The sequence below is a fragment of the Apodemus sylvaticus genome, chromosome 5, assembly GCF_947179515.1.
Source record: "Apodemus sylvaticus chromosome 5, mApoSyl1.1, whole genome shotgun sequence".
In the NCBI taxonomy this organism is placed as follows: domain Eukaryota; kingdom Metazoa; phylum Chordata; class Mammalia; order Rodentia; family Muridae; genus Apodemus; species Apodemus sylvaticus.
This window is the reverse complement of record NC_067476.1, coordinates 23,823,186-23,848,761: the sequence shown is the minus strand read 5'-3', so window position 1 is coordinate 23,848,761 and position 25,576 is coordinate 23,823,186. Positions and strand designations below refer to the sequence as shown.

The window sequence follows — 25,576 nt, the reverse complement described above, 5'->3', positions numbered from 1 at the left end:
TTGATATATCACACCTTTTTTTTTTTTGCACATTTTTCTTTCTTGCTCACATTTTGGAACCATGATGGAAGTGTATACCTTCTAGTAATAAAATGTTTCATTGTATATATGTCACTGGACAATAATAAATGACAATCAAAACTCAAACATGCCCATGCATTCCTTGACTGAACATAGAGCTTTGTACATAGATGTTGAAGACACTGACTTAATTAGTCCAGTGTCACAGAGCTTGTACCAAGTTCAATCTATTTTGACAAATGTAGAGTGTTTTCTTTATGATCAGGAGGATGCTATACACTGGTAAGATGAGAGTTAGAAATACAGCACACAATTAGCAATCAGTATTTGTTACCACAATTGCTCTTTAAAAAATGTCAACAATCCTAAGAGATTTTATTAGGAATGTGTGAAGACAGATAATTTCATCACCTTGCCCAAATTTACAAAACATGTAAGCAGTGAAGACAAAACTAGACTTCAAATCTATTTTAAAATTCAGTAGCACCGCAGTTCATAATGCTGTTTTCCTCAATAAATAGAAGAGGATTGTCCTCTGACTAGTAGAGCAAGAGTCTTGGCTAACCTGTATTTCACCATTACCTAGCACCATATCAGTTCTCACACTCAAAAAGAGAAATCCATGTTTAAATATGTAATTATTTCAAGTGTCTCTAATACTGCAAAACTAAGTATAACCTTTGTGAATAAGTATCACTGTCATTCAAGAAAGAATTGAATGTTTTCTTAGATGTTATTTGAGTTGGGTCTCAAGTCTGGTTAGAATGGGGCCAGTAGACTAAGGCCTTTTCCAATGGAGGCTACTTATGGCCTTGAGAGGGGATGCCTGATTAACCAGTAGAGATTCTTAATTTCAAGTCTCAGATGAGTGCCAAAGTTTCATGTCTGTACATGAATTTGAAGGCCAATGGTCATGTCTATAGTAGCTTCCTGGAGACTCACATCTGGGCCACCAATGGAGGCATCATCTGGGATTTTGATAAACTTTACACTGTAGCTACTGATAGTGAGAATTGATAAATGTCTTTGACTATAACATGGAAAGTCTACTTTTGAAACGTTATTTGTCTTGAAAATAGCACTAAATGAGCTCCTGTCAAACCTTTTACATAATATTGAAGTTTATGCTAATTAGTTTCTAAAATACAAAATTGGAACATTCTTAAAGCCTCAGTGCATTTGGAATGTGGACATCCTTAGTATTTTGCTCTTCACAGAACAATGTATGAGGCAGTTCAGGGGTAATGGCTTTTCTGGCATTTAGCTTATTTGGAATTTTAAGATATGAAGATAACTTTGGACATTATTTTCAGACCATCTACTTTGTTATTTCCCAGCCTCTAGTCATGTGATAAATTCCTTCATTGTGAGGTTAACTAAGGCCAGGCCTCTTCCCACTCTATCTTTTCTTTCTCTCCTATGAATTTGAGTTATAAGTTCAAAGGGACATGTTACAACTGATATATTCTGGTTAATGGTCTTCCCATGTGTTTTACTTGGATGACATCTCTAAAATTCCCTTCCTGTCTAATGTGGTTAGATAAGAAAATCATTAAAGTATTGGAGCTCAACAAGCTTTGAAAGTTATTGGAATTTATCTTTTGCTCTGTTTTCAGGGGCATCAATCTCCTATGGAAACAACAGTCCTGGTGGGAGGTTCTTATGAAAGATGACTGTGTACACATGGCACCATAACAAAAGAATAATCCAACAGTTATGTGACTTTCAGAAAGGTGTCAAGCTAGGCAGTTTTAAGATTTTTGTCCCGCTGTAGAGATAATAATTTGGGCAAAATTCAATAAGTAAATAGAATGAAGATTATACTTCTAAATAAAGTTTAAGAATTAAATACATGTCCTATTTTCTCGCACAGATTGACCAAAACATTCACGGTTTATTTTGTTTCCTAAGTTAGAACATAATTTATGTTTGGTTTTCTTGCATGTATAAGCTTATGGATAATTCTCTTCTAATATTATTGCCCAAACTATTTGAAAGTCTTGTTTAAAACTAAGCAAATAACTGCTGCAAAACTGGGAATATGCTAATGAGCACAGTGATTTAGATTTTATCTAAAAATAGTAAAATGAGCTTGCTATATGTTATTCAACTTCTCAGTTCCTCAGCCAACCCAAGTGGTTTCTCAGTTAGCCTATGATGTCCACATAACATTTTAATGGAATATCAAGGCTAAAATAGCAGAGATATTTGAAGATAGAGCATAGTTAATTCAGAAAATTGTGCAAAAAATGCCTGGACTTGGAAAAAGTATAAGTTATAGAAGGCTTGTATTATAAACAGATATTTCTTATAAACTTTTAATATTTCTGAATTCTTTTCTTTACTGGGTTTTCCCCCCAGCTACTATTAAATTGTGAAAATATATCCAGTAGAACTTGCTTTTTTTTTTTAAAGGGATAGTTAATTTTAGGAGGAAGAAAAAGTTTTCTTATTCCTCTTCCACATTATTTTTCTCCTTTTTTGAAAAAAAATATTTAGAATATACTTTTAAATAATGAAAACAATAGTAACATTTCCCAAGGGAATAAGGAAGACAGGATGAGACTATGTTTGAATTATCCGTGATAAGACACTTGGGGGCTCTAGTTTTTATGAGTTGAAAAAACGAGATATACATGGCACTCCAACTCTTCTATTATGACAGTTTATGCTTCCGACACAGGTTATTTAACTCAGTGGCCTGGGAAATTGAGACAATTACCACCTTCTGGAATGCTACTTAACCTAAACATTCCCTATAGACTAGAAACCCACTGTATAAAATATAAGTCAGTTTATGCAGAATTATTTCTTCTTTAGGCTCCTGAATTTTTTTTTTAACTTAGAATTTAGACAAAGATTGTCTAAAAGTAAGTAGAGAAGAACAAGAAAGAAAAAAAAAACATTTCCCACAGTACTGGAGTCTGTTCCTAAGAGTTCATATGTCCTATGCCTGTGTTCATTTTAATCATGCACTCTTTCAGCTGTTATCAATTTAAAACCAATGAAACTCCCACACCGAGTCCATTTGAGCAGTCAATTTTAATATCTCCAGGCATATGTAGTTATTCTGAATGGGCTGCAAAAGCAGAGCTAACAAGTTAAGCTCTAACCATAAGTCGGCACAGGCTGGTAAAGCGTACATCAAGCACAGACAGTTAGTCAATACTCCAGTGTGAAAACCCAGCTAGCATCTTTAAGGAGAGCAATAGATTCATAATATGTTCGGCAGGCTGCTTTGCATTTCTCTCTTGATGGCTTAGAGTTCAGCAGTGTCTGTCATCAGCAGGGTGGCTTTCAAGCACCCACAGAAACACTTTCAAGGGAAAGCTGGTTACTTTTGTGATCATTAGGAAATGTTCTTAAAAATGAGAATAAAGGCTGAAGGAATGTGCCTTTTGTGACTAAAAATCTAGAAAGTGTCTTAAATGGTTGCTTTTTATAGGAAAATAGACATATGTTCTGGGTCTCTGAACACGACCTCTACTTCAAATATTATGTCACTGTCAGGCCATGTGTCTCAATGTTGTGTTTGGAAAACATGGCTGCCAGACATACCTCTGTTCTCTCCCAGGAATGACTGCAAGTCAGGATCTGCCTCCCGCAGACAGAAGAAGACCATGAAGGCGGAGCATTCAAACAAGATCAAGGCAGTCACCACTTCCATCAAACCATTTCTGACTTTTGGGCTATGGAGCCCTGGGGGAGGGAGTGAAGGGTGTTTATGACATTTAGCTGCTTTCCCAGAACTCTTTTATGTACTTTTATCTTCAAAAAGAAAGAACATATTAAAGAGACATAACTGAGGAGGAGCAATACTACATAAAGTTTATGTTTTCCGATCTGTTGCCCCCAGAAAATGCTTTGATAAAACGTACTTGGAACAACACAGATCCTTTCAAAGAAAATCTGAGAGATATACCTCTCCATATTATGGTTTGGCTGGCATGGCGAGATAGCTAATTGTGATTATTCAAATTCTTATCAAACCTATTGCCTTTCTCCCACAAACAAAAGTAAAAATTCAGGGAAGAGGTTTTTCCCTTTTCTTTTCTTTTCTTTTCTTTTTCTTCCTCTTTTTTTCTTTCTTTCTTCCTTCCTTTCTTTCTTTCTTCCTTTCTTTCTTTCTTTCTTTCTTTCTTTCTTTCTTTCTTTCTTTCTTTCTTTCTTTCTTTCTTTCTAATTAATCTGTGATTGGAGATGTTCTCTTAGTGAATGGATTTTATAGGAGCTTGTTGATTTATTTTCTCTTCAAGGCTGGTTAACAACATGTTGCTCAGGCTAGTCTTGAGCTCCTGGGCTGAAATGAGTCTCCCATAAAAGCCTCCCATAACAGCTTCAGAGACCAAGAGCAAACTCCACTACCCCTGGCCTGAGGGTGGTTAATTTTAAATCACTGAAAATGTAGCAATATATATCTATCTTACATATATATCTGATATAAGTTCTTTATTTTTATTTTGGAAATTTATGGGGTATTGGTGATGTATTGTAGATATGGTGATTTATTATAGATATGAATTTGGGGGGGGTGTTTGTAAGCCAAACTGTCAGTGACAGTAAAAGATACTGAGAACACTCCCTTAATCTTAGGATATGTCAAGATGAAATGTTGCCATCAATACTTCTTTGCTTGTAGCAGTCTAGCACATCTGCTGAACATTGTCCCTGATGGGATACTTGCTGTGAGAGCTCTGGTGTGGAGGATTCTTAGAAACACACTCAATATATACATGCTGTAGATTCTTAAATCCTGCTTTCAAAAGGCATAAGGAACAGGTAGATCCCAATTCTTATAAACATGGTAAGTCCATCTGTATATCTTGCTGCATATAAAATCTTTATTTCTAGAGTTGTTCATTATATAGATCAGAATAAGACCATGCTTCAATCTCCTGGAATTATCTATTCCATAGCAAAATAAAATCAGCAATTAACACTTTGTATGAAGAAGAGAATTATAAAGCTGATAGGAGAGAAACTCAGTATCTACAACTGGTTTTGGATATCCCCTTCCCCCCCCCCCCCCCCCGCCCAGGTCCATAGAAGCCATGGGAAGCTAGTAACAGTAATGGTATTCTGAACACTGACTGGCCATATGTTTCAGAGAGGAAAGATTTAGGACATGATGAGAGGCATGAAATATTCATGAACTACCTGTCTGGAGGGCAGCAGCCTTCTGACACCTGCAAGAAATTTCATATCAGCCTAATTTTTGGTCTTCTGAAACTAGTCAAGAACATGCTTTGGACAGTGTTAACCCAGTTGGGTTGTAGAATGATGGGTTGTTCTAATTATGAGCACAAACACATACACACATTCATACATATAACACACAATATATATACACATCACACACATATACACACATACTTTGAGTCAGTGTACAGTGTACACTTAAAACATGACATACATTTACAACATGAACCAAGCATACCACTACCCACTACTGTGTCCTTTTTTGATCATAATTTTCAACTTCTTTTATTTTCAAAATTTATTGCTTTTTATTTTATATGTGGGGGTGTTTTGCCTACACATATGTATGTGTGTCATAAGTATGAAATTCATTTGGAGAATAGAAGAAGGTGCAAGATCACCTGGAACTGCAGTTCCAGATGGCTGTTAGCCACCGTGTAGCTGCTGGGCTGGTTGAACCTGGTTCCTTTAGAGGAACACCCAGAGTCCTTAACTACTGAGACATCTCTTCAGCCTTTCTATTTCTTACTTAGCAGAAATCTGGCACATGGAAGACGCAAATACAATATTTCTAATTGCTACTAGAATTTTATTGACCCTATAGAATATATGTAAAAATTTTAGATATAATACCAATGTGTTCTGTCAGAGCATGAGACTTAGGGATCATTAGCAACGAGCCAGATGCCACTTTTGTCTAATATTTTCCATCCATTTTTGGCAAAACCCATTTATATAGGGTTAGCCCATGGATTTAGAGGGATGATGATGATGATAATATGTGTATTTGTGTGTATAACATGTATATATATTATACGTATATACATATGCTTTTATATATTATATAAATGAATATGTAAAACGATATAATATATATGTCTTTATAACATACGTACACATACTATATAATATTCTCAAATAAAATTACATTCTGAATAATATTTGTAAGAAAGATCTTTTTGCATAAGAAAATAAATGCTTGAAAAAACAACCAAATCAATTTGTTCTACTGGCTTGTCTTTGTTCTCTAACTAGATATTTCCCTTCTGGATCTCATTTTCTTTCATTGTACCAAATTTGATCTGTTTTTAATATCTCATAAGACCTTTATCATTTCCTCCCTGGCTAACAGGCTGTTAAAGACACAGGCTACCCAGGTGCATGGTTTCCAGCATTTCTCCATCTCTCATGGTGATTAGCATTGTATTATTGAACAAGAGCTAGATATGTGGTACTCTATTACCAATACATTTACTCCTAAGAGCCTTTAAATAACAGAAACTGCCCAGGACCTATTAATGCAAAGGGACCAGGAAGCTTGTAGGCCAAGATAAAGAAGCTTAAGGTTGGCTATTAATTTTGGCTAATATTAAATCATGACATAGCTCACATGTAAGGATCACAGTTCAATTATGAGCCATAAAGAAGTTTGACGAAAAGAAGATTTATAAGATATTTTTAAGCACATTAGTGCATATTGTGGAAGCAGTGAGAGTGCTTCATGCCCAAGTAACGACAGACCCACGCCCTAGTGTATAAATCCAAATACAATTATTCTCAGCCTAACAGTGAGACATGGCAAAGCTGAGCATGTCTCTGCTCAAAGCTGTATGGCACGGATGCTCAGATAAATATCTTCTTAAAGTAACAGCATGACAATGAGGTCATTCTGTCATCCATAAGTTCTGAAAAATATATAAAAATACTTTAACTCTCTTCTTCTAGTATTTATAAACACAGTGCAGAAGCATAGGACTGATGCTCCCTATTTACCGTGTGGCCGGTGGATATTTCTTTACTTCTCAATATAAATAACATATTTCACGAAAGTACTATGGTTTTTCAAAGACATTTTCATCTTTGACAGAATCTTAAAAATTATTGTGCTTGGGTAATTACTTAAATATACCTGAAGTTTTCTAACATGATGCAAGTGAATATAGTTGGGAAAGAAACAATCACGTCAACTTATAAATAAAGATTATGAACTAAAGAGAACCAACAGGATTAACCCAGGTCTCAGCACACTTTTCTTGAAGTGTGTTCAGTATTTTTGCCTTCCTAAGAGATTAGTCAGACATTTGAGCAAAGTGATTGATTTGATAGAAATACAATGAATAAATAAACATAGAATGGAATGGATGACCCCAAGAATGAAAGACAATATTTTAAAATTAAAAATCAAAACCCCAAAGCAACAGAAAAAAATTGTGGTTTATGTCTTGGTATAAGTTAAGGGAAAAACATACCCATGTGCATAGTTGTAATCCAGTATACAGGAACAAACTGAGTGCTAGCGCTGCTCCTGTCTAGAGCAGAGTGAGCAGGGAAGTTTTGCTCTTATCATGTGGGACAGAATGAGACATACAGAAAGGAGAGAGACAGAGACAGAGACAGAGACAGAGAACTAGAGAAATAACTATTGCCAAACTTATAAAGGCTGAGGGACAAAGCTGAGAATTCTTTAAGAACAGGAGAAAAATTAAGATTGGAAAAACAATTTATTCCAATCATCTAGTAGGACACAAAAAAGAACTCATAGAGGAGTAGGTCGCACTTGGCGGGAATGTGTCAACATACAAAGGAAAGAGCATTTGAGAATTGAAAGAAACCATTATCCTTGGGATTAAGTGCTGAGCAGCATAAATTAGATGAATGTTGCCACCTGTATACACTATTTTGTTTATAAACCTTCAACACAGAGCATCAACATAGGATTTTATTTTGAGAAAGGTAAAAGCAAAAAGTTATAAAAGTGGAACATTTAATTCTGTCTTATCTAAGCAGTGAAATTTTATACCCAACTGAACTACTGGTACAGCATGTGGGCATCAACTGAAGCATGGCGCTTAGTAATAAAGCTTGCATAGTATGAACAAAGCTCTGCATTTATTCCCAAGCAACACACACACACACACACACACACACACACACACACACACACCACAACCAATCCAAACAAACAAATTCAAAACCTTGCCCTAGTTGGGTTGGTGGAGTTTGAGTTCTTTTCAAAGCAAAGAAGCAATCAAACAAAACCAAATAAGGATAGATGCATTGAAGATGTTTTTTAGACTCTCAAGTTCTCATGTATTCTAAATGAGTTAGTGATCCCTGTTTCATAGTAACAAGAAGGATTAGAATCAGAGGGAGTAGTCATGAGGTTTCCAGGAGAGCAACTACAGCACAGAACACTTAGAGACCATCGAATGGTAATGAGTCTGGAACAAACCATTCCAAGATGAGGATCCTTTATGAATTTACAAGACATATAGAGAAAAGAAAGCAAGGGTGGTAGAATAGAACAGAAAGACAAGTAAGAAAGCATTTAATGAGGTAAGACACAAGATGGCAAGACAAAAAAGCAGAGAACTCTTGTGGGACGTATCTGCACAAAAAATGTCACAATAATATAAGATTGATTATAACTGGTGAAACTTAACCTTGGGAAGGAAGGACATTATCCATTGTGGAACCCATCAGTCATGCACTGTTTAAGAACTTAAGAATGATAAAGACATCGCACCACAGCACTAAAGACACAAAATATAGTGAGAGACTAGCCACTACTGAAGAGTTGAAAGATATTGGCAATATAGTCTGTACTATACTAGTCTCACAACAATGGCAGAGATATGGAGCCCAGCTCCAGAATGCCTGTGCATAGAAACCAGTGTGGTATCCCTTTAAGAGCAAAGTGGTAGCCGAGTTAGAAACACGGCTTAGTAACCCACATTCTGAGTTCCCTCTGCTATCTTTAAATCTTTAAATAGATTCATATACTAATAATTAAACATAGAGGTAGTATGGTATTAATTTCACTTAGATTCTATCCATAGTAAGATGAATAGAACTATTTTCTAAGCACATAGTTCCATTATTTGTATACCAGGATATATTAGTTGTTCCTAAATGAAACAACAAAAGCCTAAACACCAAGCAATTGTTACCTTTTCTAAATGCTGTAAACCCAACTATTTCCTATTCATGGACATCAATACTATTATTTGAAAGAGTACAATAGAGTAGCTTGGGTGGAACTAAGGAGCTATTCAATTCCATAAATGAGTTGCAGTCATGTACAAACACATGCTCTGCCCTAACATGTACCTCTCACTCACAATCTAAGTGTCAAACCGAATCATGTTGTGTGTCCAGTAAGAAAGTCACTGTAGTAAATTCATACCTCTGAAAACGGCTCCTTTTCTCTTAATGTGAATACATTTGGGCAATTTCAAATGTTATCTGGTTGCTTGCCATTTTATATTTGCTCCCAGTATATTTCCTCAAGAACTATGTTATAATATTGTAAAATGCAGCCCCATCAAGTCACCTTCCAGACAGAGATTTTGGCCTATGAACTCAGATCATGGCTCAAAACCATACATTTTGCGTAAAGGGCTTGTGACTATATGTGCTCTGTGGATACCATACTGAGTGCCACAGTCTATAAGGCACTGGCTTTTCCGTCCTCGCACCAAGGGTTGGCTAATTTCAGAGCTCACTCCCCTCCACCTTCGGAAACAAAAAATGTAAGAAAGAAAACACTGAAAAATGGCAAAGGTCCTGAGCAATCTACACCAAGTTTGGAGAACCACAAAAGCATCGTTCACCTAACTCAAGCCTGGAGGCTGCTGTTCACATCTAGAGAGTCAGTATAAAGAACACGATACAAAAAACACTTTTAAATGAACTGCAGCTTCATTTATAAAGATCATTCACACTCCTTCTAAATACTCTTCTCTTTGAAAGAGGTTTTTTTTTAAAAAAAAAAACGTGAAATTAACTTTTTAACTATTCATCATTTATTCTACATAAGTTTTCTCAAGTGATTGAAATCTTTAATTTTACTTTCCTTCCTAACTCTTCACCTAAACTATGATAAGAAATTGTGCTGAAGCACCGAATACTTTTAAACTTTGCTTTAATGACATTTATCCAGATTGAAAAAAAAATAACTAAGTCAAAGTCTCTGGGAAAAATTCATAGATAAAATTGAAACAAGCCAGGAAGTGACTCCATTTGCATAACTTGATCTGTATTTGGGGAAAAAAAGATGCTGCTGAAGAGAACAATGGAAGCTTATCAAATCAGAATTACACATAGATTTTCCATAGCTCTGCTAATGAATACTGACTCATTGGTGAGTTATGGCAAAGATGCAGTTGAACTCTAGATAAGAAAGCAGGCAAGCATCAGTTAGGATGACTGCCTTAGGATTAGCTGCAGCCCTCAACCCGTTCTAGAGGGCGCTGGCGAGGCTAATTGGCTCACCTGATTGGAGTCAGATCTGGTTGATCAGATCATGCCGCTAAACTGAGATGCTTGTTTTACTGCAGTTGCAAAAAAATTTTAAGCTTGTGAAAAGTTGGCATTGTGTGGATTGCTAATGTATATTCTATATATCTTAAGTAGGCTGATAATTTGCATCACCTATAGGTAGAACTGGATGAAGGATACTCAATGAAGTTGATTAGGCAGTGTTCTAAATGCCCTCTCCAGATATGTATAAATATTCTCATTTAACATATGACAAAGATGAGGTTCAGGAAATTTACTACTTCTACAGTATTAATGGAATTAACTGGTAGATACAATGCTCGAATATTTGAAACTGTCTTTCTAGTCTTAGTAGCATAGTTTAGGATTTTTTTTCTCTGTCTGAGATATCTTTGCAGGGTCATCTCTGTATCTTGAGTCATACTAAATTGTCATCCTTAGAGGTCTCTGACTTTCTTCCTAGCATCCTCTAAGACTCTGGTTTCAGTGACTAGACACAAGTATTTAAATTAGGAAACACATGACAGTAAAAGGGGGGGTACTGATATTACTTATGCTAGGACAACAAACATGAGCAGAACAGGCCCATGAGAGCATGCTGTCATTCTCTGAGGCCATCCCCAAGGACCTCACGTCTCCACCCCCGATGCAGAGGCCAAGTCCCCTGAGGCTAACTCTGGATATTTCTTTCCTCTATAATCTCACACCACCATCTTTATTTACTCAAGGGTCATTTTTCTGAACAACTATATTTTCCTCCATTCCAGAACAAGTTTCGAAAACAACAGTATCTGGTACCTTTAATGATTCCCTTTTCTTGCAAAGTTTTCAGAGAAGGTCTTCGGGAGATGAACTTCTTCAGTCTGCTCTTCACACGGTTCTTGTCACTTGTATCAGAAGCACTGTGATGCAGTCGGAACACTGGGGATTCAAAACAAATCAGAGTTTTGTTTTATTTTGTTTGGGGGGTGGTACATTTCTGTTTATGATTACTAATTTGTACAAGAACAAATGGGAGACAGAAGTAGCAGGATGACTGCTGGGATGACTTCCAGGGTCCTGCTGTCTAGGTAGGGCAAAGGAGTAAAATTTCTCTATCCAGAAGCATGGTACTATTATTACCCAATGTGCAAATGGAACACGGCTAGCCACAACTCATTACTATGTCTACTTCCTTATGTTAAACATAGAAAACATTCCTCTAGATAATTCTACTTCCTTGTATCCAGAAGCAAAATTAGAATCAAAGAAAAATAATCCAAACTGGAGGAGTTCTTTAGCTTTGTTAATTTCAGTGAATGTTGATTACATATTATTTCTACGTAAGGTGATATTTTGGAAGTTTTACATGCTCAAATACTTTTGTTACTCTTATTTTTATATTAACTCATATGATTACTTTTTCCCCCAGTCATTTCTTATTCAAATTTGTAAAATTTTCTTTCAGAATTTCCATGTTCTCCTACGCCTCTGCCTTCAGATCTTAGTTCTATTTTCAGTTAAGTGAGTGTCAAATTCAGTCCTGGACAAAAGCCTCTGAACACATTCTGATCATTGCACTCCATACTAAGGACTGTGACTTCAGTAACCAATGTAGCTCATACACTCCGGGCTTTCATTGAGCCTATTTTCCAGCCATATTCCCGGGCTGTTATTATTAATTACTGATGGTAATTTGATGTGACTGTGGGAAAGCTCTGTTACCACTGATTTGACACAATTATATACAGAACTGAGAATAATGTTTGTCATTGAAAAAGATCCTAATACTTAATTGCCTCTGAGTTTTCCATGATCTGTTTTAGGCCAGGTAAGTGCTGCTGTTATGGCTAGGAGAGGTTTTATATACGCTGTGAAGGACATTGAGCTGTTTCCCAATCCCCTACCCAATATTTTGCCAGCACCCCTTCCTCAAAGCATGGTCATCAAAATTACTTCTAGACATAGCCAATGTGCCTTTGGAGCGAAATTGTTACTAACTGACAATCAATTATTACCTAAACCAATTGGGTCCATTATATGTTTATGTGGGACATCTTTGCATTTCCGTTTCTTGTCTCACCCCAAATCCCTGCAAATCCCATGATAGAATGTCAAAAAATTTAAGGCTAGGAAAGGTATTTTTTTTTTTTTTTACCATTGCTGAACTCACAAGCATGATGTGATTAGAAAATTCATTTCAAATCAACACACACACACACACACACAGACACACATACACACATACTCTCACACACACTACAACTGCTGCATTATGAAAATAATTATGTAGTGAGTTATATCCTTTTGGAACCCCCTAGGTATTCCTGAGAGACTATTCTTAATTAGAGAGATATATATGTATATTATATTGTTTTCAATACCACCATCTGGCTCCACATGTGAGAAATGTCTGTAAGGTGTATTGGATTGTAAGGGAAATGGAAACAGGGTTCTAAATGTTTTTATCTTCTTTCCTTCTTACACATCCTAACAGTATCATGGGTAGGATTACACAGTTTTTAACAGAGAAAAACTCCAAAGGTCCTTGTAATGGTGACCTTCCTGAGTGTCTGCTTCCATTTCCTGAAGCAATAAATACTCATCCTTAGACAGCAAGTCAGACTGCAAGGCCGTTACCATCATTGCTTTGCTCATTTTGTTCTGAGGGGAGTTATGAAGACATTGAGTTCAGTCGATGATGGTAATATATGGTATACTTTTTATTAACCAAATAACTTGAAAGAAGGTGCTATAAATACAAAATAAAACTGTAAGAAATGCCTGGCCACGAAGACAGGTCCTTCACTGGACCCTGCAAACAGCAGTAAAAAAGCCTCTGAATATTGTGGCTTACAAATCTGATGTTAACAGCCAAACTTATAAAACAGTTTATGCTTTTCTGTTGTCAAGGGAGAAGAACTTGCCAAATTGTTCATTTTAAGTAAATACAACATAAGCAATTAAGGCAGGCAAAGTTTAAACACATGCCTGTGATAATCAGGACAGCTCGCTTCTGATCTCACTACTGATTCCCCAGAACAGTGTTCCTTTCCTTTTCCCACAGTACCCAGTGACCCCACACATACTTTTAGAAACTTGTAATCACACAGTGCAAATAAAAGGACACTTTACTGGAAAATACACAGTGCGGTACAATAATCCATCATTTATGAAAAATAGAATTCAGCCTTTTCTTTTTCCTCAGAGATTTAACTACTTTTTGAGGGTGAAACTTCCTGCAGTTTGAAGATTTATGTTAAGCCAATGAACAGTTTTTTTTTTCCGTTCCCATTTAAACATTTTATTTGAAAATGAAAAGAGCTGAAAGAGATATGGTTTGAATTCTAAAGCACTTAATCTGATTTACAGATGGGAACAGGAATTTCTCTTAATTCTATGTCGTGTCACCTCCGTGTGCGTTAGTTAGCTTGGTTGTACTAGATCTCCAGGGTTCTGGAATTGATGCACGTTGGCTTTCTGCTTTCCTCCTATTTTTTCCACTGATGGTGACATCTCCTTTGAAGCTCAAATAGAATATTCTTTTTGAAATATCAAGAATCTTAAAGAAAATAAAAACAGTATGTAATATAAGTCTCTGCACATAGAAGCAAATAGCACTACCTTTAAACGTGATTCAGAGCCAGTTCAGAGATTTAATTGGTGCTAAGGCAGAGAGTCTCTAGGATCCTGGGCTTTGGAAGGTGTTGAGAGAGTGGCTTTCTCAAGTGATCTTCACTTAAGAGCATTATGTGTGACAGTAGCCATTAGCTCAATGCATGTCTTCTACCCAGGCCAGGCGTTCGTAAGTTCACTGGTACCTCGTGTACATTTTTTCCCACAGTAGAGTAGGAATAGATAGAAGGGCCACACAGTGTGGATGACGGTCATCTATGACCATTCTATTGAGTGTATGGGAACCACAAAAGAAAACCCCAAATCTTCCAGAATCTAACAGTTTGGATAATATAATCCAGGATCGTGTATCTGCCAGAACTTTGCTTGCTTGGGACTTATTTTGAAATATTTCCTTTTCCTGCCAAACTGCTGTTCTCGCAGTATTCCCATGTCACAATTACATGTTTTCATTGTTATTTTTTTTTATATTTGGAAATTCTAGGAGAGTTAAGGCTTCAGAAATGTCACTAAAAGAGAGAAGAGCTGTAACCCTTCAGAAACTTGGTTTTGAACAGCATTTGATGCTACTCTCTCACATTTTACTAATTTGGTGTAAAGCAATCTCAGGTATGGCTAAAGACTTCTGTTAGCAGCCAGGAGTCCCCTAGCACTTTAGTTTCCATTCAGCAGGACAGGACAACAGGGCAAAATTGGCAGGAGAGCCAAGTGCAGTCAGCTTGGCACCCTCTGATATCCACAGGCAGAGATCCAGAAAAAAATGCTAGAGTAAGGTGAAGCCAAGCCTTTATCCTCAGAGGCCCTGAGGTACTTCCCAAGCCATCCCAAGGGCTGCATGACTAGTGTTGTGTTATCTCAATGGGTTTTCCAACACAACTTCCTTGTATTTGGGATTATTCTGTATTGATATGTTCCTAAACTTCTTAAGAGCACATTACTCAAAACTGATAGAAAAGAAAAAGAAAGCCCATTAAGCTTCTTTTCAGCATTTGCCTGTTTCTGCACAGGGAATACACACTATGTATGTGTATAGGATGGTGCTGGAATGGACACTGTCTTGTCCTCTCCAGCAGGTGGTTTTAGAGCACCCACTGTTGTATGTTATGTATGCTAGAGTGGACAAAAGGAGAAGGTTTAGATTTACTATACCGTTGGTCATGTAATATCTCCTCTTCCCACATATTCAATGTAAATATAATCTATAATTTAAGCCCCCAAAATATAGTCTAAGAAACAGAGTTTTTGAAACTTTAAGTGACTCATTCAAAGTAGAAATAATGATTAAATCTGGAAATAATTAGAGGAGTTAATGCAGGGAGTTTGAACAGCAGTACTTCATTTTAACCACTTAAGTCCCACTTAGACATTGTAAAAATCCAAGACAGGCAATTGATTCATAATGGAAGAGTTTGCATACATCATATATTCAGTGCCCTTTTATAGAGAAGTAAGAATTCATATACTGAAATTGTTTACCTTTAGAATACATTTTCTAGCTAAATAGTCAAGTATGAACCCACTTTTAAAATCTCAGTGTTATTAAAGAGCTAGGACTACTATAATTCAACCATATGTAAATTCCATGGGTACTTTTTCCAGTAATATGCATATCCATGTCTTCCTCCTCTAATGAGTTCATAGTCTGCAAATTACTTAGTGATGCAATATGTAGCCTTCCTTCCATGAGAGATTTATCAAGTTTCTTTTCATGACTTAGAGTGTAAAAGGATATTTGTACCACTGGTTGAATTTATACTTCACTTCCAGAAGAACAAAAAGAAAGAAGAGAAAATACAGTTCAATAGCATCCATCTATTAGATATGTAGAGAAACACAACTTAGTTTTCCCCACAAATAGGATCAGCAGCAGTATAAGATATGGGTCAGCTCATTAAAACATTCTTCTATCAACTAGATATTTTATCTTGACTCCTCATGAACTGACGTGGTGCCAGTAAACTATTCTGAACACAACTTTGATAAATTTGCTAATAGAGTATGTGGTTCCTGAGCTAAAGCAGTGGCTGATTTTGAAATTTCAATCATGGGGAAGATAGAGATAGAGAGAGGAAGGGGGAGGGAGGGTAGGGGAGAGAGAGTGAGAAGGGGGAGGGAGGGAGGGATGGAGAGAGAGAGAGAGAGAGAGAGAGAGAGAGAGAGAGAGAGAGAGAGAGAGAGAGAGAGAGAGAACCCATTAACCCAAACAAAAAGCACCTTGCAGTAGAAACCTGCTTTCTGTGAGCAAAAGTGGTATATTATAGGCAAGAGAGGACTTAAGGGACTTTCGGGGAGTGGGGCGCCAGAAAAGGGGAAATCATTTGAAATGTAAATAAAGAATATATCGAATAAAAAAAAAAAAGAATGGATACTCTCTCCATGATGGAAAACAGGCATTGCCAAATGAAACAAAAAGAGCCTGATAGGTTATGTGAACTTGGCTCCCTAAAGAGTGAATAATCTAGACTATGAACTGAGAGCAGAGAAGAGTTCTAGGAAATTATCATCTAGGCTCTTGTGAGAAAGTAACAAGTGATGCAAAATAAAATAAAATTTGTGATGAAAGTTATTGTTTATTTTAAGGCCAATATGACGCAGACCCCAGCACACTGCTGAATGGGGCGGTATTTAATCTGCTCTCAGCATGCCTATATATGTGAGAGCCAACAGAACTTAGTGTGAGCACACATTAGCTTCCACACTCCTGAAAATGTATAGAGATTGGCTTTTTTAAAACAGGTGTGGGGCAGTGTGACAGGATTATACAGCTTTCCTTTAGTTCTCAGAATTCCTGTCCTTGCAAATGCTACAAACGTCTTTAGAAAAGTTAGAGACACAGATTTTCAAACATGAATTCATTTTTCAAACTCAATTTTATGTTTTTCTCCATTAATTAATGTATTTATTCACTTTACATACCTATTGCAGCACCCCTGTCCATCCAATCTTCCCCTAGCAAAGTACCTTCCCTACCCTTACCCTTTTTCGAGAAGTGTGAGCCCTCCCTGGGTACCAACCCACTGTGGCACATCAAGTCACTATAGGACTGGACACATCTTCCACTGAGGCCATATGAGGCAGCAAGAAGGCAACAGAGTCAAGGGCAGTCCCCCAAAACACACACCAACATACACCAACACACACACACACACACACACACAAAAACTCCAGTTGTGGGAGCCTGACATGAAGACCAAGCTGCACATCTGCCACATGTGTGCAGGTTGGGGGCCTGAGTTCAGCCCATATATGCTCTTTTGTTAGTGGTTCAATCTCTGGGAACCACCAAGGACGCAGGTTAGTTGACTCTGTTGGTTTTCCTGTAGAGTTCTTATCCTCTTCTTTGTTCCCCAATCCTTCACCTAACTCTACCACAAGACTCCCTGAGCTCTGTCTGATTTGGGGTTGTGGGTCTCTGCATGCATTTCAGTCAGCTGTTGGTGGAGCCTCTAAGAGAACTGTTATGTTAGGCTTCTGTTTACAAACATCACAGAGTATCATTAACAGTATCAGGGATTTGTGCTTGCCCATGAGATGGTTCTCAAGTTGGACCTATCCTTGGTTGGCTATTCCCTCATTCTCTGCTCCATCTTTGTTCCTGCACTTCTTGTAAGCAGGACAAATTTTGGGTAAAAGGCTTTGTGGGTGGGTTCGTATCGTTATCCCTCCACTACAAGTCCTACCTGGTTATAGGAGGTGGGTACTTCGGGTTCCATATCTCCCACTGCTAGAAATCTCCGCTAGAGTAACCCTCACAGACTTACTCGAGCCCTCCCAATCCCAGGTCTCTGGCACATCCTAGGGCACACCCCCCCAACTGCACCAGCCGTGGATTTCCATTCGTGATTCAAGCATCCTCCCGTGGGTTCTCCTTGTTATTTAACTTCTTTGAGTCTGTGGATTGTAGTGGACATCCTGTACTTTATGGCTAATATCCACTTATAAGTGAGTACATATCATGCATTTCCTTTTGGTGCCAGTTTACCTCATTCAGGATGATATTTTCTAGTTCTATTAATCTGTCTGCCAATTTCCTTGTTTTTAAATAGATGTCCTTGTTTGTGATACATAAGTAATGCCCTATTGTGTAAATGAACCATATCTTCTTATCTATGTTTTAGTTGAAGGACATCAGAGTTTTTCTAGGTTCTGGCTTTTACAATTAAGATGGCTATTAACATAACAAAGTAAGTGTCCTTGTGGTATGGCAAAGTATCTTTTGGGTATATGCCTAGGAGTGATATAGTGGGTCTTGAGTTAGAACTATTCCCAATTCCCTGAGAGTCTGCCAGATTGGTTTCCAGAGTAGTTGTTCAATTTGCACTCTCACCAGCAATGGAGGAGTGTTCCCTTTGTACCACATCCTCGCCAGCATGAGCTGTCATCAAGTATCTGAGCCAGAACAGAAACACGCGCGCACACACACACACACACCATCACCATCACCATCATCACCACTACCCTGATGTATCACAAGCATGGTGTGAGAAATGTCTTCAAAATAATCATTAGATGAAATACTTTATGTATTTAAATTACACAAAAATTATGGGGCTGATGAGTATGCTTTATGGGTAAGTAGCTTACCACAGAAACATTAACACACGAGTTTGCATCTCTAGTACCACATATTAACAACTATACAAGGCACACCGAAAAGTGAATAAAAGAAAAATGTGTAAGATATGGTAGATAATAATATATATTTATGATACATACATACATATTTAGATGAAGACATAGGTATATGTATTGTTTTATATATAGACATAGACAGACATAGACGTAGACGTAGACGTAGACATAGACATAGACATAGATATAGTATTGAGGCACTTATAACTATCTTAATTTCAAATTTGGGTAGCCATTCTGGTTATCCTAGTATATTTATTGCTAATAATGACCAATGTTTTTGGAGTACCTTTTATATGCCAAGGTATTTTTCTAAGCAAGGTATGTCATATTTAAACATTATAACCTTCCAACGTGGTACATTTTATCCTGTTAATTGTTCATTCTTCTTGTAGAAATCTGAAGTTCTGAGAGTTACAACATGTAACAGGTGAGGAACAGAGCCAGAATATAGAAATGCTTGAGTCATGAAATAGTGCCCTGTCTTCATTTTCCAGCATGTTACTCAATGTCTAAAGGACATAAAAATGTTATTATTTCCCCTTTTGCCTTTATTCAGTACTTTCAATACAACATTTTCAATACTCCACTTTAAAGGAACAGTTAGTTATAGATCCCAGAGCAGGGTGGTGTGTATTCCTGCAGGCCAGTGGATGGCCTTAGGTGAGATGACTCACTCATGGGACAGTAAAGGAACTGATAGATGGCTGATCTCGGCTCTGCCAATATTCACCATCGAGGATGGCACATGGCCGTGTAATCACTCAGACACTGGAAGCAGCATGTTGCAGAAAGGCTCCACACTCACAGGAGAAGCACTTATTATTCTCCCAGCAGCTGTATGGAGCAAGACAATACTGAATACCAAAGAGGAGATGTAGATAAAGACTGGGACTCCTTAAAAGCAAGAGTGGCTAGCAATCTAACCTGATTTCACAGATCTATTCCACATGTTACTCAAGGTTTTCCCAAGACTGGCAAATTTACACACCTAACTTACAATGTCGGGGGGGGGGGAACAGACTCCCCACTACAACCTCTCTATTCTTCTCTAACTCTTGCAGGACATCCCAAATTTCTCTGTGTCCAATCACAGAGATGTGATTTATTTCATTTGTGATTACTTTGCAGGAGGAGTATTTGAGTTAGGGAGTGCACTTAATGGGAAAGACCATAAGAGCTATAATAGTTTCTTCCCAATTGTTGGCATTATTCCTTAAGACAACAACAACAACCGATGGCTGTGACCTCTTCTCTCTCTTTTAAATACTGTAACATTTCAACATGTCACATAACATGGGATGTTATTTAAACCATGCAGGAATTCTTTTGCATCTCTATGTCTTTCTTTGTTAAGTGAGGTTGACAGTATCAGTAACAGACTGCTGTGCAAGGGAAATGTCCTGCTATATGCGAAGTAAAATATCAGGACGAGAAGTGTATGCTAAGCATTCCATCTACGCTGGCTGTTGTTACTCTTAAGGTCTGGGTATGTATTCTAAGCAGTCAGCACTGTGACCATAATCGGCACTAAGCACCACAGGTGTAAACGCCCCTCCTCAATCTGCAGTCAAGCACTGAACATTCTCAGCCTTTCTGAGCATTCACTATCTATCTAATATCATTAGAGCTTACTCTTGGCTGCTACATATCTATGTACACACACACACACACACACACACACACACACACACATATATATGCCCATGTATTTTATGTACATAAATGTTTGTTTGTATACATTTAAAAGGAATTGTTCTTTACCACCCAATTAAAGGAAAATCTTGTATGTAAGTCCCTGAGTTACCTGTGATTAATAACTACCAGGTAGACTGTATTTCAAGACTTCGAGCATGTGTTAAAACGATTGGGTTTTGAAGCACTATCTGTTAAAGACTTTCTGAACTGTGACAGTGAATATTGACAGTGCTTGTCAGACTAAACCACTATTGATTGGCTCACATCATGTGTATAGCAAAACCAATTTCTTTCAAGTGCTTCTTTCTAACCAAAATACATTACTGCAGCCTTCCTCTCTGTTTATTATAACACCCAAGCTCATCGGATGGAGCACATCCAGCTAAAGGCTTTCCCGACAAGCTAGGCAGCAGACACAGCATAGAGAAGTGAATGTTCTTAGCAATCCAAATACTCATGCATTGCAAGTTGCTATTCGTTTTGAAAATATTGATTCCGCGCAGTCTTTGTTTTCATTTTACAATCCTCCTGAATAGGGAACAATCATAGACTAAGAGTGCTTTGCTGTTATTTACTGCCCTGTGGCTCTCAGGGTTTCTCCTACTGAAAGAAACTATTCCAAGCATTGTGTATATGTTAAACTTGTGGGAAAGAACGTGTTTATGTTTGGAAGTCTCTGCTCTGCTGATAAACACACATGACCCTAAACACCCAAATATGAGTATGTGCACAAGTGCATGGGCGCACACACACACACACACACACACACACACACACACACACAGAGAGAGAGAGAGAGAGAGAGAGAGAGAGAGAGAGAGATAGGTATGTATCTTTCCCCAAAGTTTAGGAATTTTTTTTCTTCACTGAGTGAATTAGGCCAACTTTGGGCATGTGCTACATATTGTACAGTTTTACAGTGAACTTGAATTTGCATTGTGCCTCTTCTCCCAGGAGAGAACATTTCTTGTGGAAACAATACTGTGCTGTAGCAAAATGCAGTTCTCATAATACCCATGTGAACGGGAAGAATTCCATCTCTCTTTTTATTTTTTTCCTTTACTAGAAAATAGGATCATTAAAATATCCCCAAATGACCTATCCACAAGCAGGGTCTGATGCCAGCATGTCTTTGTGGAGTATACAAGGAGTGACTCTAACCCAAAGACCTTTCCGTATCAGCTTTACCAGGTAAGCAATGGCTAGCGAAACCAAGCCGGCCGTCCCTAAGTTTCTAGGATAATTCTCAGAATATTCTCCAAATTGCTGTCCCTGTTTGACTTACCTCTGATGATGAAAACAGCATAGACTTTCACTAACCCTGCAAACACTCGATTTAATCTGTTCGTGGCTGCTGACAGCTTTCCCCTAGCCGAATGTGCCTAGAGATTACAGAAAACACACACGCCCCTAGAAGGCCGACACACTCTACTCTAAAATCATCTTTCAAAGCCCCTTCTTGGAAAGCCACCGAGTTCCCAGCCGGGTTTGCACATCCTGGATGGGATCTGGGCTGAGATAAGAATTCTTTATGTCTTGCCTGCAGCTCCAGACCATGCTGTAGGGCAATGGCCGCTCTGCCCTGGTTTCTTCACCCTTCCAGGTGGCCTTCTCACCCCCACATTCCTGAGCGCTGAGGCCGGCGCCTGGCCTGGGCTCGCACTCTTGGCTGGCTCAGTGGGCCTGTGCAGTGACTGTAAGCGTGGCAACCTCCCTTGTCTGCTTGGTGATATCAGGGATGGGAAAATGTCAGGCCAGACACAGCCTCTCAGAAAGAAGTGTTTGGGGGACAGAACCTTCTATTATTTGAAGAATTATTTTGACATAAGCGTCAAGCTATTTGCTCCAAAATGTGCGTGCAAAGCACTGTTGTTCACCCCCACAGGAAGTGTATTGAAAAATGCATGCGAAGGGTGCGCCGAGCATTTCTGAGGACACAGTGTGTAGTCTACGGCTAAGTGATCAGGGATAGCAGCGGAGTTTGTCCTTACAAATGCTGACAGACAGCTGCAGTTTGCAGCTGGCAGGGAGCTTATGCTCGCTGAACAAAGATCTAGCTGGAGCCCGGTGAATACTTGGCTGTAGCGCAGTAATCATAATTCATAACATACATTTCTAAAGGAGAATTCAAAACCTAAGAAAAAAAGCCCAGAAAGACTCCTGTCATTTTGTCGCTTGCTGTGGTCCGGATGTGTGTTGTTTTGGGGATGTTTTGAAACCCCTCAGGGTCCTGCTGAGAGAGCTGGGTCACCAGGCCTGTCATAAGCTAAACTGCTTTCCGCTTCCCTACCAACCTTTCAGATTCTCCAAGCAAAGCGTTACACCAAATACTCTATTCCTTTCCCCAAAAAGATTCAATTGTAATAAAATTTCCTCTCTCTCTCTGTCTCTCTCTCTCTCTGTCTCTCTGTCTCTGTCTCTCTCTCAAACTTCTCTTCTCTCCCTCTCTCCCACCCTCTTTCTTTCTTTGAGTTTTGAAAACATCAGAAAACATTCATTATTTTGGGCACAGTTCAGGTTGGTGTCTCAGAAACATGAAATATTAAATCTGGCAAAAAAATAATAAAAATAAATTTAAAAAAAAGGAAAAGAACAAAGTGTCAGTGTCCCCAGTTTGGGGGATGAGGAAAGACTCAATTGTGAAGTCACTTGCCCAAGGCAACAAAGGAAGAAACAGAGCAAAGCTGGAATCCAAACTTCTTAACCATCATTTCTGGTTTCTTTGTCAGCACCTCCTTTTGCCTCTTTAATCCCAGATTGACTTTATTAGAAAAATTGTTCTTAAATCCAGAAGAATGTTCAACGGAGCCTTTTCGGCTGCTTGAGGCGCCCACTGCTGGCCCAGGGCTTCCAGTGACTAGAATTTCACTCCAAATGCAATAATTGCCATCAATTGTTTTATTCTATGTATTCACAATTGGAGAGTTTTGAATATAATATGGAAATATATTGAAATTTATATGCATAATTATGCATAATAATATAAAAAAATACATGCCCAAGGGGGGGAAATTACAGTAGCCTTCCTTTGACATGCAGCAATGCTAAGTGTTTGGCTGTGATTCTTTTCTCTAACTTTTTGGTAACCTGAAATCTGCAATAGATTATTCTTATTATTTGGGGTTTTCAGCCTTCCCTTTCCCTGGGGGACAGAGAGCTGTGTTGCTGAATGCCAGGACACCCCTCCAGATGCAGATGTCACCGAGCAGAGCTGTGCTGGATATCCTTTCCATGTGTTTCTGTCTAAGCTGGGAGGGAAGAGAGGGGATTGAGCTATGGATGGGGAAACGCGCCGTGCCAAGTTCCAACCCCTCGGAAACTCCAGCTTTTGGACTAGAGCAGGCTGTGGATCGTGGTCCATTACAAGCTTGTTCACTCTTGACAAAATGAAACTTATGGTCTCGAGGAAGAAAAAATCATCTTCTTGAGACATTAAGTGCCTCTTATATAAAATAACGCAGTGATGGCTCAAGACCCGAGGAGTTGGAAATGTGCAGATTGAATGACCTTTAAAATACACATAGGTTTAAAACCAAAGGAAAAGTGCACTTAAGAAGAAAGTATTTTGACTTATTTCTGAAATATGGTTGGAAAGATTAAGCAAACTTAAAACGAGGCTGCACCACATTCTCATCATCTTGACTTAAATATCTACTTTAAATAACAACAGATGTAGTCATCAGTGTTGATCGCAAACTCGGACATTATGAATGGTGACAAGGACAGGGTGAGTCTTGGACAATCGTGAGAACTACTGTTATTGTTAGCCCTTAATCCCTCAAACTCTCAAAGCAGAGGCAAAAGAGTGCAAGAGATATAACCTGGCAGGGTCCCACTCCCCACCCCTGGTTATTGTAGCAGTGAGGAACACCCTTCAAGAAATATCTGCCTCAGTTAGCCAACAAAGAACAAGTTTAGGTGTTTGCACTCTATGTGCAGATGAAAATAAAAAGCCACCTGTGAGAGAATCAGTCCCAATCAGACACACAGGTGCTGCCTCATACCGCTGCAATGAAAGCAGGGGGCAGGGCTGGGCACCATGGGTGGCCCTTGCAAAGGAAAATGAAGTTAATTGCTCTATTATGAGGCAATGGTCAGCTGTGAATTGTTCTAGGTCACCTGGCAGTTTGGCAGAAATGTTTCTTTTGCCAGTTGAAATGATCTGCCACTTGGAATACTTTTGTAGTGGAGGCAGAAGATGGAGAGGGTTTCTCATGCTGCAGTTCAAAGCTTAATGGCTCTACCTCCCATCAAGCCTGGAATATGGTTCATGCTTATTGAAAAAACACCCTGGTCTTGATGTGTAGAAGGGAGCACTTAGCCCTTTGTTTTGAGATCTGACTTTTTATTCTGGTTCTGCTACCAGGGCAGTGCATGGGCCCGTGTCCCTGGATTCCAGTGTTTTCATCAGCATAGTGGGGAGATCTCTATTCTGTGCTTCAATGAATGAATATGCTCCTTCCATGATAACATTGTTTTACAGTGCACATAAGGAGATCAGTGCCATATCCTATTCCTTCGTTCATCATCATCAACATCCAGCTTGCCACGGAAGCTATGCTACAAGACTGAAATGGGAATGGTCTTTGGGTTTCAGAGACTGATAACCAAACATCATCTAAAGTGTCTGAACCAAAAGAGGACATGGGGGAGTTTATGAAATCCAGAATCAGTACATAGAGCTTGAATTAAGCATATCGTTAACAATTATTAGTAAAAGTTGGTGTCTATATTGTATAAAGAGAGCTCTGGGGATGGTTTCTGAGACAGAGCGTATCTTTAATACATTGCATATCCAAATCTCCAACTGCCAATTGAGAATTTCTTGCAACTCTTACATAGAACTAATGTATATCACTGAAGTGGATACTCTAGGTGAATGCATGCCAAACATGAATGCATGCCGTGTCAACTCTTACTTCTGCTAAGAAAAATTTAAAAACACAGAAGGCTTTAAAGTTTATATTTTATAATAAATCTTATGTCTGTTTAGTCAGAAATGGCATGCTACCTGCTCTGATACCTATGGCATCCATGTGACCTTATATAGTGACACATGACATTGACATTATAGTCAAGATACTTTCATGCCTTATAGTTGTCTTAGGGTGCAAAGACTTGCATGCTTTAG

At 38.3% G+C, this 25,576-nt stretch overlaps 1 protein-coding gene across 2 annotated transcripts in view; it reads right to left on the bottom strand.

Annotated features, from left to right (window-relative positions):
* The window catches only part of Arhgap15 (Rho GTPase activating protein 15), a 628,420-nt gene that overhangs the window by 242,499 nt on the left and 360,345 nt on the right, over nucleotides 1-25,576 (bottom strand). For both annotated transcript variants that reach the window (XM_052182436.1, XM_052182437.1), the window contains one exon: nucleotides 11,299-11,421. In XM_052182436.1, the coding sequence (XP_052038396.1) occupies nucleotides 11,299-11,421 (123 nt within the window). The remainder of the gene's footprint in view (nucleotides 1-11,298; nucleotides 11,422-25,576) is intronic.